At 48.8% G+C, this 13,038-nt stretch overlaps 1 protein-coding gene across 1 annotated transcript; it reads right to left on the bottom strand.

The window, feature by feature from the left end:
* Positions 1 to 7,813: 7,813 nt before the first annotated feature.
* Positions 7,814 to 8,818, bottom strand: LOC146356590 (vomeronasal type-2 receptor 26-like). Its single transcript, XM_084830204.1, has one exon. The coding sequence runs from the start codon at positions 8,816 to 8,818 to the stop codon at positions 7,814 to 7,816; it is 1,005 nt and encodes a 334-aa protein (XP_084686330.1).
* Between the last annotated feature and the right edge of the window lie 4,220 nt (positions 8,819 to 13,038).

Raw genomic sequence — 13,038 nt, 5'->3', positions numbered from 1 at the left:
TCACCCAGGCAGCTTTAGGGGGTGCTTGTAGTTAAACAGAGTTAGACAGCATTTTTGACAATGTGTATGAAAATGCTGATTAAGCAAGCTGAGCTGAACTTCTAAACTGGCTCCAGCCTCCATGTATTTCCTCTGGTACAAAATGCTGTGTTGCCACACTTTCTCTGTATAAGGCAACTCTGCTGTAAATCACACCAGAGATTTCAACAGGGTAAGCACACTCCTTGCCACTGCTGCACCTGAAGATTCACAGTGTAGGATCAAGGAGCACTGCTAAAGTACAGGCCTGAGGGGTGTTTCCACCAGCGATTTACTCTGAGCTGGGTGCATGTTGAGGTCGTAGGGAGAGATGACGTTATGGCCATCCAGCAGACAGGGGGAAAAAAAATGGATTTCCTGAGACTGCTTGAAGTCTGGTTCTGTTCCTTAAGTCAGATTCTCCCAGGTATAGAGGCGGCGGCAGGAGACTTCTGCACACCTCTGCTGATCCAGAAATTTAAATCTTCCAGACCCCTCTCTGCTCCCGTTCTCAGCAAAATGCAGTTGAAGGCAGCGAGTCACTTCAGAGGATCCATAGCCTCATGTCCACCTTTTCAAGATTTGTTGTTCAGTCGTTCAGTCATGTCCGACTCTTCGTGACCCCATGGACCATAGCACGCCAGGCCTTCCTGTCCTCCGCTCTCTCCCGGAGTGTGTTCAAATCCATATTCATTGCATCAGTGATGCTATCTATGGATGGGGAAAAACCCATGTCCCCAAAGCATGCTACTGCCAATGGCAGTAGCTACAGAGATGGGGTGGGGTGGGGACAGCTCCGCCCATGGACCAAAGATCATGGCCAGGCACAGAGACACCCCTGGGCACACCCAGCATGCAGGATTTAATCCCGGTGACTGGGCCCAATGCAGCTGAACTGCGCAGTAGCCGCATTTAGGGAAAACTACGCCCTAAGACGACTTTCAGAAAATGTGGGGTTTTGAGGGGGAAGCTGCGGTGTTGCTGTGGAGTGGTGATATCATCATGTGTTGTGAGCGCCCATGAAGTGCTCTCCTTCCATGCTAAATCACACGTGTAGTTGACCCCTGAGTCCAGTCAACAACCTATCTGCTTGATCCTTGCCCATGTTTGCTTAGCGTAACTAATAGGGAAGGCATGTTGGGCTGGGTCCAGGAGATCGTCTTCTCCACCTTGAAAGAGGGAGTGGTGCCTTCGGCTTTAAAGGAGGTGGAAATAAGGGAACTCCCGAAAAAGCGTAAAGTGGAATCTGAAGATGTGAACAACTATACGTCAGTTGCTAACAGCCCCTTTCAGGGCAAAATGCTTGAGCGGGTGGGTGCTGACCAACTCCAAGCACTCTTCAATGAAGCTGATAAACTGGATCCATTTCACTGTATACATTTTTTTTTATTTTGTTTTCCAGTGCCATCATTCAAAACAATTGCAATGCTTCAGCTTAACGCATCTCATATATCTTTTGTTGCTAAATCACTTCGCCGGAACCTATTCAAATAACTGAGGGATGGTATCCTTTGAAAAGCCTGGATGGATTTCATTCTTCTCTCCCACGGCAACTAATAACTTGTTATTTTATTCATCACCATTAACATGTAACTAGACATCCCTAGTAAATCTGGAGGTGCCACGTGGCTCTGTTTTATCCCACATGCGGTTCAACATCTACATGAGACCACTGGGGGAAGTTCTGTGGAGGTGAGGTGTCACCGATATGTGGATGCCCCTCCTCTCTCTCTCCTGTTCTTCAAGTCTAGGTGAGGTAGTGAGTGTTCTGAATCAGTACCTGGGTGCGGTCATGGCCTGGATGGGGGCTTATAAACTGAGACTCAATCCAGATATGATAGAAATATCATTATTTCTATGATAGAAGTATTCTTAGTAAGTGGTTATGTGACATTCAACTTATTCTGGAGGCAGTTGCACTCCCTCTAAGCAACCAGTTTCATAGTTTGGGGGTGGTCTCAGAGCCGTCACTGTCACAGGCACCCTTGGTGGCACACAGCACCTCAGCTTAGGTTGATATCCCAACTATGGTCCTATCTGGACAGAGACAGCCTAGCTCAGAGGTCCCCCAGTGTGGACACAACCACAAAATGCCTGATCCGTGGATCACTGCATTGGAATCTACCTGTCCTGTGTGTGGATCTTCCATCATATTCAGCAGAAATGTCTGTTTCGTGTCTATTGGAAACCATGATGTCTCTTTAATGCGGGATTGTCTAATTCGGCTAATTCATAGCAGTGCAATAAAGATAATGCTTCTTTTAAACATGTTTTGGCAATGCCCAGTAGTTTCTTCTTTTCAGGAAGAGGTTATGACACATATAAATTTTGTACTGGAACAGTCTTTAATATGCACTGATGCACACACCCCTTAAATGATTTACCTGTGTAAATTCAGTCCTGTTTAACCTCAGAATCTGCACCAGATGAGTCCGAAGCACCCCATTGGGTAACCAGGCTAATCCCAATAGGTAAATATCACCACAGAACATCACTACAGACAAGATTGTAACTTGAAACCATATTTATGGCTTTATTACAGAAAAGTCAGGAGAAATACAAAACAAAGAAAATGACGTAGTGGTTATATGAGCGTTAGAAATTCCCTCTCCCATTACAGGGAAACAGAATGCAACAAAAACAGAAGATATATCAAAAGAATTGCAATTGCCAAAGCTGGTACTATGAACTTGGCCAATAAGATAACGGCTTGAGCTTCTCACATTGGTATGACTCCTCTTTCCAACTTACTCCTGTTTACTACTTGCAGTTCAAAGTGAAACGAAAACAATTCAACCTCTGTGTTAACCCTCCCATGGCCTCCTCCTGCCTCTTTCTTGAATACAAAACCTTATGCTGAAGCATTACTAAGTTCCTCTAGGCATAGGAAGATCAGAGGGAGGAGTTGGAGTGAACAGAAAACTCAAGACTTGGGAATAATTCCAGTTATCCCAAATCCCCTCCCAGATATAACCTCCAAGTCTCAAGCTTAGAAAACACTCCAAGTCCCAAGCTCGGAAATCCCTCTAAGTGCCAAACTCAGAAATCATTCTAAGTCCCAAAGTCTAAGAGTTTAAGCAGATCCATAGTTACCTAAATCTGTGGGTCTGGTGGCAAGGCAGAAAGATGGAAGTGGAGCAGCAGAAGCAGTAACAAAAACACACACCCTAGAGCTCCCATTCCCTGGGCTTTTATACCCCTGCTCTGGTCAAATGTGGGGCCCAAGGAGCAATGAGACCATCAGCCCCCAATAGGAAATGCGGTGCACGTGGTTAGAGCATTTGCTCACCAATCAGAAACAAGGTATCCCATCTATCTCCCATAATTTCACGTGTCTGGGGAACGTTTCTGGCACCATTACAAACGGGCTACTTTGAAATGTCCCAACATATCACCCAAAGTCTACCATCTGGGCATGCTATCTTGATTGACGCATTTCTCTTTGGTATATCGTCTTTGAACTCCCCGACATCTTTGGTCATTTTTGGTCATATCCGCCCAAACGCCTCCTCCTAGTTGTCGCACTTGCTCAGGGCTACACTTCCCTGCCCATCTAGCATCAAGTAGGGACATTCTCTTATCAGCAGGTGTACACCACAAGAAGTCAAAACAGGACTTTTCCTCCTCGCAGGAGACATCTGAGCATGCTCAGTTTTGCTGTTCATCTCATTCAGACACTCTGCCAGCACGTTGTGGCCTTGAGCAAGCTCTGTGAAGCCGCTTGTAAAGACAGCTGCATTCCCCCCCCCCTTCTTCAAAGACGGTCCTGCAAAATCTCAGTTACAGTCTCAGTTAGTGAAATAACGTCATTTAGTATAGAATCAGACTTCATGGTCTTCTCACCAAGGGGTCAAGAGTCTGGAATATAAAGCTGGGTATGAGTCTGGGGTCTTCTAGGGGCTCTTCTTGTAGGCCTCCCCCAGATTAAATGAGCCATCTTTACTCTTGGTTAACCCTTTGCAGTACCAGATTAACAATTTGCAGTACCAGATTAACAGAGCCCACACATGCACACCCCGGCATACAAGCGCTGTGGGCCTTGAGGACAAATAGTTGTGCACCCTTGATGTAGATTGCAACTCCCATAATCCCATGCTGGCTGGGACTGATGGAAGCTGTAGTATAAGAACATCTGGAGGGCTGTAAGTTCCCCATCTGTGATTTAGAAACTTAAGAAGCAAGCCTCTATTTGTTTAGATGGGAAAAAAAGTCCTACAAATGCACCTTTTGCAGCCCCATTCTACGTTGCAACTTGGTATGAAATATGCTATCTAGTCACTGGTGGAAACTTCCGCACAAAACTAAAGGTAAACCTGGCTGCTGTTAAAGGCCAGGCACAGACTTTGAATTTTGGGGGAAATTTGTCCCAAGGTCCCCTTCGAGTGTACAACAAGGGCTTCTGTGCATGGAAGTCTAGATCATGGACAGAAGTGAAGCATCCCTTTTGGTTGGGGCTTGAGTGTGGGGCTGAGGGTGTCAGGGAGCCTGGGACATAGCAAAGTGGGGTCCCAAGGGTGCCAGCATGGCCAGCTGGGAACTGCTGGGAGTAGGAGGACTTTTTCCATCTAAACGTGCATAAGGTTGCACCCGTAACAAATGAAGGAGTAGCCCAGTACTGGAGGTCAGGGTAGAGAAGACCTGCACAGCTACCATGTATTTCCCCTTGGTACTCAGGTAGGTGGGCACAAAGGACACCCAAACACTGCAGAAGACTAGGGGTGTACGGATTCCCCACCGTCTGTTCTGGTGGGGAATCCTTGAGGGGGGAGGCAATCTGTTCCTCCCCCCCAGCATCCTCCAGAGTGGCTCTGCTCCTTGAGGATTCCGGGTGGGGGAAACAGGCTTGGGGGCTGCTTACCTTCACTCCTGCCAGCCACAGCCATTCGCCTCCTCCCTGTCCCTGCTGATTGCCATGTCTTTTCTTTAAAAAACAAAACAAAAATGGCGATCAGCAGGATGTGCCCATAGACTTATACACAAAATAGAGCCATGAATCTTGCGTAGAAGCCTATGGACACTTAGACTTAGACGCAAGATTCATGACTGTATTTGTGTCTAAGTCTATGGGCACATTAAAGAAAAGACATGGAGATTGACAGTGGCAGTGAGCAGGGAAAGGCTCTGGCTGGCAAGAATTAGCCGAGTGCCATTCTGCCTCCATTCCTCCTGGAGTGGAGGTAAGTAGGGATGTCAGAGAATTCCGCGACGGATCTCGGTGAGGCCGAATGCCAGTGCATTCAGCCCCCCAAAATCCGTGGCAGAACGAAGCCCCCGCCCTCCCCCCCATGAAAGGCACACGGGACGAAGTCCCCGCCGCACACACCCCACGAAAGGCGCGCGAAACGGAGCACTTACCTGCTCCCGTCCGCTCTGCTTTGCAAATGGCGGCCATCCTGGCCGCCATTCACTTCCTCCTCTTCTTAGCCGTGATAGGCTACGTAAATACGTAGCCTATCATGGCTAATGCAGGGACGCCAGTTGCGTCCCTGTGGAGGCTGTGACAGGCTACGTAAGTATTTACGTAGCCTATCATGGCGGGGGGGGGGGAAACCTCAGCATACGCAAATGGCAATGGCTACCACCATTTGCGTATGCTGGGTTTTTCCCCCCCTGCCGTGATAGGCTACGTAAGCATTTATGTAGCCTATCACGGCTCACTACAGGGACGCAAATGGTGGCGACTACGACAGGTGCCATTTGCGTCCCTGCAGGGCTGCCCAGCGGCTGGGTGTCAGCCGGCCAGGATTCTGGGGGGAGGGACGGAGCGCCTCCCCCATGTCAAGGATTTTGGGAGGAGGGACGGAGTGCCTCCCCCCCACTGCGGATGCCCCTGCACGGAGCCAGGTAAGGGATTAGTTCATCCCTAGAGGTAAGTGGTCCCGATCCACTGCGGATTCCTGAGGCTGGATTCCAAAGAATCCGGCCTCATTTGAATCCACAGCGGATTTCACTGACATCGCTACAGAAGACCCACTTCCTGAAGGTGATCAGCTTGGCTTCACTGAATGCCCCAGGCAGCTTCCTGGCTACGAAAGCCACTGTGAAGCAGTTGGCAGCCAGGAAGCCAGTTGAACCAATTTTCCCCACATTTCAAACTCTGTGCCTGGAATTAACAACAGTTTACCCTCTGTTTTGTGCAACGCACAGGAGTTTCGACCTGTGTCTAGACAGCACAGTCAGTAGCGACGCAGAATACAGCAGCAAAAGTTCTGGCTCAACCAGCTGTTTCTCACAGCCTGCCTGACCCCCCTGCATCTGCTGCCAAAAAAATAGAGATCAGAGATAAATAAACTCTTTCCCTGGCTAATACTTGCAAGGAAAAGCTCTGTTTGTAAGGGACACAGGAAAGGGGTGGGTGGGAAGTGTGTGTGTGCGTGTATGTGGGGGGAATATGAATCAGTGTGTGTATGTTTGTGGCTCTTCATCCATGCCTGATGTGGCTCTCGGGGGCAAATGGTTGTGCACCCTTGATGTAGAACATTAATAGATATTGACAACACAGGTGAGGAACTTGTAGCCATCCAGCTATTCTTGGATTGCAACTCTATTCTGGGACTGATGGGAGCTGTAGGAGAAGAACATCTGGAGGGCCATACGTTCCCCATCTGTCATTTAGAAACTTAAGAAGCAAGCCTCTATTTGTTTCAATAGAAAAAAAGTCCTACAACTGCAGTTTTGCAGCCCCATTCTGCGTTGCAACTTGGTACCAAATATGTGATCTAGACACAGGTAGAAACTTCTGTGCTTTGCACAAAACAGAGGGTAAACCTGGATGCTGTTAAAGGCCAGGCACAGATAGGGATGTCAGAGAATTCCGCCACGGACTTCCAATGAGGCTGGATTCTTAAGAATCTGGCCCCCCAGAATCTGTGGCGTAACGGCCTCCCGCCCCACCACTGTGCAGAATCCCCCTGGGACGGAGCGTACCTGGCAGCGGATGTGACCACTGCGGCGGCTCCAGCAGCAGTGGATGCGGCGGCAGCAGCGGCTCTGGCTGGTCTCCCGGCTGCTGCCGGGCTGCTGTGGCCCCAAACAGCGGCCACGCCATTTGCATGGCTGCCTTTCTTTGTGATAGGCTATGTAAATACTTACGTAGCCTATCATGGCAAAGAGCAGGGGCGCAAATGGCGGCTGATACGCCATTTCCATCCCTGCTCTTTGCCGTAATAGGCTACGTAAGTATTTACGTAGCCTATCATGGCTTGGCAGCCACGCAAATGGCGGCTGGCTTAGCAGCCGCAATTTGCAGCCGCAGCAGCCCAGCAGTAGCCGGAATTCTGGCTGCGGCTGGCCCCGGCTGGCGGCTCCGTGGAGTCGCTGCGGAGTGGAGCTGGCCAGGGAGGATTCCAGGGGGAGGGACGGGGCACCTCCCCCCCACCGTGGATGCCCCAGAACGGAGCCAGGTAAGTGTTTCATACATTCCTAGGCACAGAGTTTGAATTTGGGGGAAAATTAGTTCGAAGGTCCCCTTGGAGTGTACAACAAGGGCTTCTGTGCATGGAAGTCTAGCTCATGGACAGAAGTGAAGCATCCCTACTGGTAAGAGCTTGAGTATAGGACTGAGGGTGTCAGGGACCTGGGACTTAGCAAAGTGGGATCCCAGTGGTGCCAGCATGGCCAGCTGGGGACTGATGGGAGTAGGAGGACCTTTTCCCACCTAAACAGGCAGAGTTTGCACCCGTAACAAATTAAGAACTGGCTCTCAGCTTGCTACTATTTATTGTGGCAATTTTCCTTGATTTCCTTGCTATTACTGCTGTTATGGATATGACTTTCCAACATTTCAAAGAGTATTTTAAGAATCAGATGCTATTGTAGTTTTGATTGTTAGATGCTCCTTTGTATTCAGATCAGGCCTCAGCAAAATAATGTAACACTTGGAGATGAAGATGCAGCCCAGTAGCCCAGCGCTGGAGGTCTGGATAGAGAAGACCTGCACAGCTACCATGTATTTCCCCTTGGTACTCAGATAGGTAGGCACAAAGGAGACCCAAACACTGCAGAAGACCAGCATGCTGAAGGTGATCAGCTTAGCTTCGTTGAAGGCTCCAGGCAGCTTCCTGGCTAGGAAAGCCACCGTGAAGCAGATGGCAGCCAGGAAGCCCATGTAGCCAAGGGCACTATAGAACATGGCGACAGACCCTTCATTGCATTGCAGGACGATCTGTCTGGGCTGGGAGTGCATGTCAGAATCTGGGAATGGGGGAGAGATTCCAAGCCAGATGGTGCAGATGACAACTTGGACACTGGAACAGGAAATGACAATGGAGTTGGCCAACTTCTTCCCCAGCCGTCTCCTCACTCTGTTCCCTGGCTTTGTGGCCAGGAAGGCCAGCACCACAGTGATCGTTTTGGCCAACAGAGAAGAGATGGCAGTTGAGAAGATGATGCTGAAGGCTGTTTGTTGGAGGAGACAGGTTGCTTTCCTTGGCTGGCCAATGAAGAGAAAGGAGGACAGGAAGGAAAGCAGGAGGGAGATGAGGAGAATGTAGGAGAGGTCCCGGTTGTTGGCTTTGACTATGGGAGTTTCTAGGTTTTTAATGAATATTCCCACCACTAAGCCAGTGGTCACGGACAAGAATAGGGCAAAAGAAGCCAGGATGATACCCAAATCTTTTTCATAGGAGAGGAAGGTTATAGCCTTGGGGAGACATTGATTGTGTTCCTTGTTCGGATGCTGATGTTCTGGACATCTGGTGCAATGATCTGCATCTGAGAAAGAGGAGGAGAAGGATGTAGAGAGGAAAAAGAGTAACAGCAGCAGTGGAGGAGGAAGAGGAGGAGAAGGAGGAGGAGTCATTTTGGTATTATGAATGTCTATCTGTATTTGTCAGTGTTCTAGATGTCTGTATTTTTTTTATCCTCAACTAAGAAATTATTTGCATTGAAATTTTATGTACAAAAAATACCTTGAGTGAAAATGTGGCAGTGAATCTTTGCCGTGTTCCCCAAGGGCCTCCTTCTCCTCTGGAACCCCTTACCTTCCTGAGTGGAGATGGTCCCTTCTGCACACAGCGTACAAGCATAGCAGCAAACTGGCTTTCCTTCCTGAATCACCTTGACATATCCAGGGAAGCAGCTCCTGGTACACCTTGAACTAGGCAGGTTCTACCCAGAAAGACAAGGAACATTGCAGAAAAAGTTTTGGTGATGTATTTCAAAGCTCCAGAAGTAGTTAAAACTGAAAGGAAATGAGAAGAACTCCCAGAGGATCCCACAGCAGGAATGGACATTACAATACAGTTTTATGTATGTTTAAAGTAATGCATATTGCTGCCAAAAATCCCAGCTTCATGCATAGATAAGATGATAAGAACAAAGAAGAACCATGACAGATCAGACCAAAGATCCATCTAGTTCACCATTCTGTTTACATAGTGGCCAAGATGATGTTGGTGGGGTCTGAGCTTGCAGTTATTGACTAGCAATTGGAACTTTTGTAGTGGTAGAGAGTTTGACGAAATTGTCAGCCCCAGTTGTGGCTGCTGTGAAACAGGCCAATCCCACTTTAGGCAAGGAACTTAGAATAAAACTGCCACTATCCTACCGCTCTCCTAGAAACATATGGTGAGAATCAGTTTGAAATACTGCATACAGTTTTGGTCACTGGACCTAATAATGGAGGTGGAAAAGATGCCGAAAACAGCGAGTAAAATGTTCAAGTGGGAATGGGGGGAAATATACAAAAGCTGGGAAACCACCAAATCATTTGTGGTGAAGGGAGAGGGGCTGTGGCCAGGGGAAGGGCACATTGCCAACTGGGGAACCATATTGGAATGGATTGGAGCCCAAGTGGGCCAGCTTTTCCTCTTGGGCCTTACTTTCAACACTCCTGGGTTAGAGAGTCCTGGCCTAGACTACTTGTTGAATTCAGCAGAAGCCAGTTTTACCCATCGAATGCCCTGCTGAGTTGTCACAGTGCAACTCCCATCATCCCCATCCAGCGTGCCCATTTGAATCATAGAATCATAGAAAAGTAGGGTTGGAAGGGGCCTACAAGGCCATGGAGTCCAATCCAACCCCCTGCTCAATGCAGGAATCCAAGTCAGAGCATCCCTGACAGATGGCTGTCCATCCTTGTCTTGAATGCCTCCAGGGTGGGAGAGCCCACCACCTCCCTGGGTAATTGGTTCCATTGTCGTATTGCTCTAACAGTCAGGAAGACTTTCCTGGTGTTCAGCCAGAATCTGGCTTCCTTTGGCCTCAAACATTCTTTAAAGCAGGGGTTCCTAAACTTTTTGGACCTCTAGGCACATTTGAGAATTAGAGAAACTGCTGTGGGCACCACCACAAAATGGCTTCCACAGAAGATGTAGCTAGTCACATTACATGGAACTCAGTGGGAATTACGTCTTCATAGGACTTCAGAATATTCCTCTACTCCATCTTATAAACACACACACCCCTTTCCCCAGCACCAAAGGAAAGGAAAATGCCCCAGGCCCCAAAGGAAAGAAAATATTTTGTCTATCCGAGTGCAAGGCTTTTGCACTCCATTCCCCGCTTGGCAAGAGAGCTTCGGCTATTGGGCGGTATAGAAATGAAATGAATGAATGAATGAATGAATGAATGAATAAATAAATAAATAAATTCCTCCCTCCTCCAGTGCCATCAGCATCCTCACCCTGGAACGTGCTGTGTGTTTCTGTGTGTGTGTGAACAATGAGAGAAGGGGATGGGAAGGGAGAGGAAAAGAACAAGGCTACGGGCTGGGAGCAGGAAGAGATACTGAGATAGTGGTGAGAGGACTAGAAAGAGCAAGGCTAGGCACATGGTCTGAGGGGAAATAGCAAGTGAAAAAGCAAGGCTAGATGTTTAGAAGGGGGAGAAACAGCCATGGAAGGAGGTGCGGGGAGAGAAATAGTGAGTGTAGAGCCTGGGAGGGAAACAGGAAGTCAAAGAAGCAGAGGGGAGAAACAGAGTGAGGTCATAGGCTGTGATGAAGAAATAGCAAGGCAAAAGGCAAGTGCAGGGAGAAAGAGAGTCTCCAGGCTTGGAGGGAGACAAACAGTGAGGCAGTGAGGTGTGTGTGTGTATGTGTGTGTGTGTGTGTGTGTGTGTGTGTGATAAATAGCCAGGCTAGAGGCAGGGAGGGAGGGAGAAACAGCCAGACAAATGTATAGAGGGGAGGCAATGCTAGGGGCAATGCTAGGGGCTGGGAGGGAGTAATAGTGAGGAAAAGGAGGAGACGGGAGAGAAAGAGCGAGGGTGGAGGTTAGGAGGGGAAGAAACAGCAAGGTAAAGAGTTGTGGGGAGAGAAATAGTGAGTCTAGAGGATGGGAGGGAAGGAGAAAGTGCAAGGCAAAGGAGTTGAAGGGAGAAAAAGAGTGAAGAAAAGGGTTGGGGGGAGAACTAGCAAGGCTAGAGGCTGGAGTGGACACTGGGAGTGCATAGTCTGAAGGGACATGAGGCAGCCACCTCGCTGAAGCTAAGCAGGTCTGGGTCTGGTCAGTGCTTGGAGGGGAGACCACCTGCGAACCGTATGCAGCCACCTTGAGTTCCAGGATGGAAGAAAGGTGGGATTTAAGTGTAATGAATGAATGAATGACAGCAACTGGGAAACGTGTGTGGGGGTGGAAGAAGATTGAGTAGGGCCAGGAAGCAACTCTTTTCCTCCCTTCCTGCCCACCAAATAACTGATCAGTGGTGGGTTCAGAAACAGGAAGGATAACCTGGCACCCAAGCATTCTTTAATTTCCTAAATATTGACAATGAATGCTCGAAGGGGGCAGGGGGTGGAGGGCTTCACAGGCACGACTGAATTTCCCGGTTTGAGCACCCTGTCTAAAATGGAGGTATAAAATGGAAGACATGGGTTTCCTCACGTGGTCCTGCCACACAGTGGGATCCTCATCAAGGTGGAACTCATGGTCTGGGGATGCCCTTCTCTCTAGGCTCCCAATTTTCACCGTAACCATGGAGGCATTGGGCGGCACCACCCTGTTCAACAAAATATCGAAATTGGCGGTCACTTCCCCATCCCCATCTCGATACATTCCTTCCATGGAATTATTGGCAAACCCAAAGTTTCTCAGGAAAGGGTGAAACTGGAAAGACAGAGAAGAGCAGGAACTCTGGTGATGACCTCAGCACTGGCTATTTTGAGATCTAGCCCCTTCCAACCCTACAGTTCAAGGATTCTGTGATTGATTCTTGATCCCAGTCTGCCTTCTAAAGCAAAAATGACTCTGAAATATTAATTCAAATACATTAAAAAAGTGAGGTCCATTCCTGAGTCCCTTCTTTGGCAGTTTCGGAGAGGCTAACATTCAGGCCATTAGATCATTATGGGAGAAGTTAACTTGCTCCCGCAGTTCACTTCCTCTTTGCAGATAGTGATTTGGGGGGATTGGGGCCAGTTTGGTCGGGGGTGTCTACCTTGACAGGATGGGGTGCAATATTCACTGCTGTGGCCTGGCGCACCACCTGGAGGCTGCTGTCTCGGGTCCAAACCTGCCCCAGGAGCTCCATCATGGAGTGCTGCTCCCAAGGGCTTTGGAGAAGGAGCTAGGCAGAAGGGGGCAAAACTCACTGATGGCACCAGTGAGTTTTGCCCCCACGCTGACTTTGAACCCCACAGAATCAAGGGTGGTTTCAGTCCCCCTTTTGCCTCCCCCACCTACCTATATTTCCACCACAGGAACTCAAACAGATCAATAAATTCTGCACCCTGAGGAGAAGTCTAGAAGTCGGTGGCAGTGGTGCTGCCATTGCCAGACCATGGGGTGAGGATTCGGGGCCCCTTGGCCTAGGAGGGCCTCATCCTCTTAGCCCACCCTGCAGACAAAAGCAGCCACCTGGGAGGGGAAGAGAAGGAGGCAGGGGAGTTTGGTTGTTTGTGACATCTGGCTGACTTCCCAGCCTATCAATCAAACTGACTCCAGTGTGTGTCCCCCCCCCTCGATTTTGAACTGCACAAAATTGAGGGGGCTCTCAATCTCTCTTTCGCCTCCCATATTTGAGCCAGAGGTTCTCAAATAGATGGATCAATTTAGTTTTGCACCCTGAGGAGAATTGTAG

Source organism: Heloderma suspectum, chromosome 2, assembly GCF_057233095.1.
Source record: "Heloderma suspectum isolate Gila_16-S chromosome 2, 16-S_ref, whole genome shotgun sequence".
Classification (NCBI taxonomy): domain Eukaryota; kingdom Metazoa; phylum Chordata; class Lepidosauria; order Squamata; family Helodermatidae; genus Heloderma; species Heloderma suspectum.
Note: the sequence above shows the minus strand (reverse complement) of the source record. Positions and strands in the feature narration are given on the sequence as shown.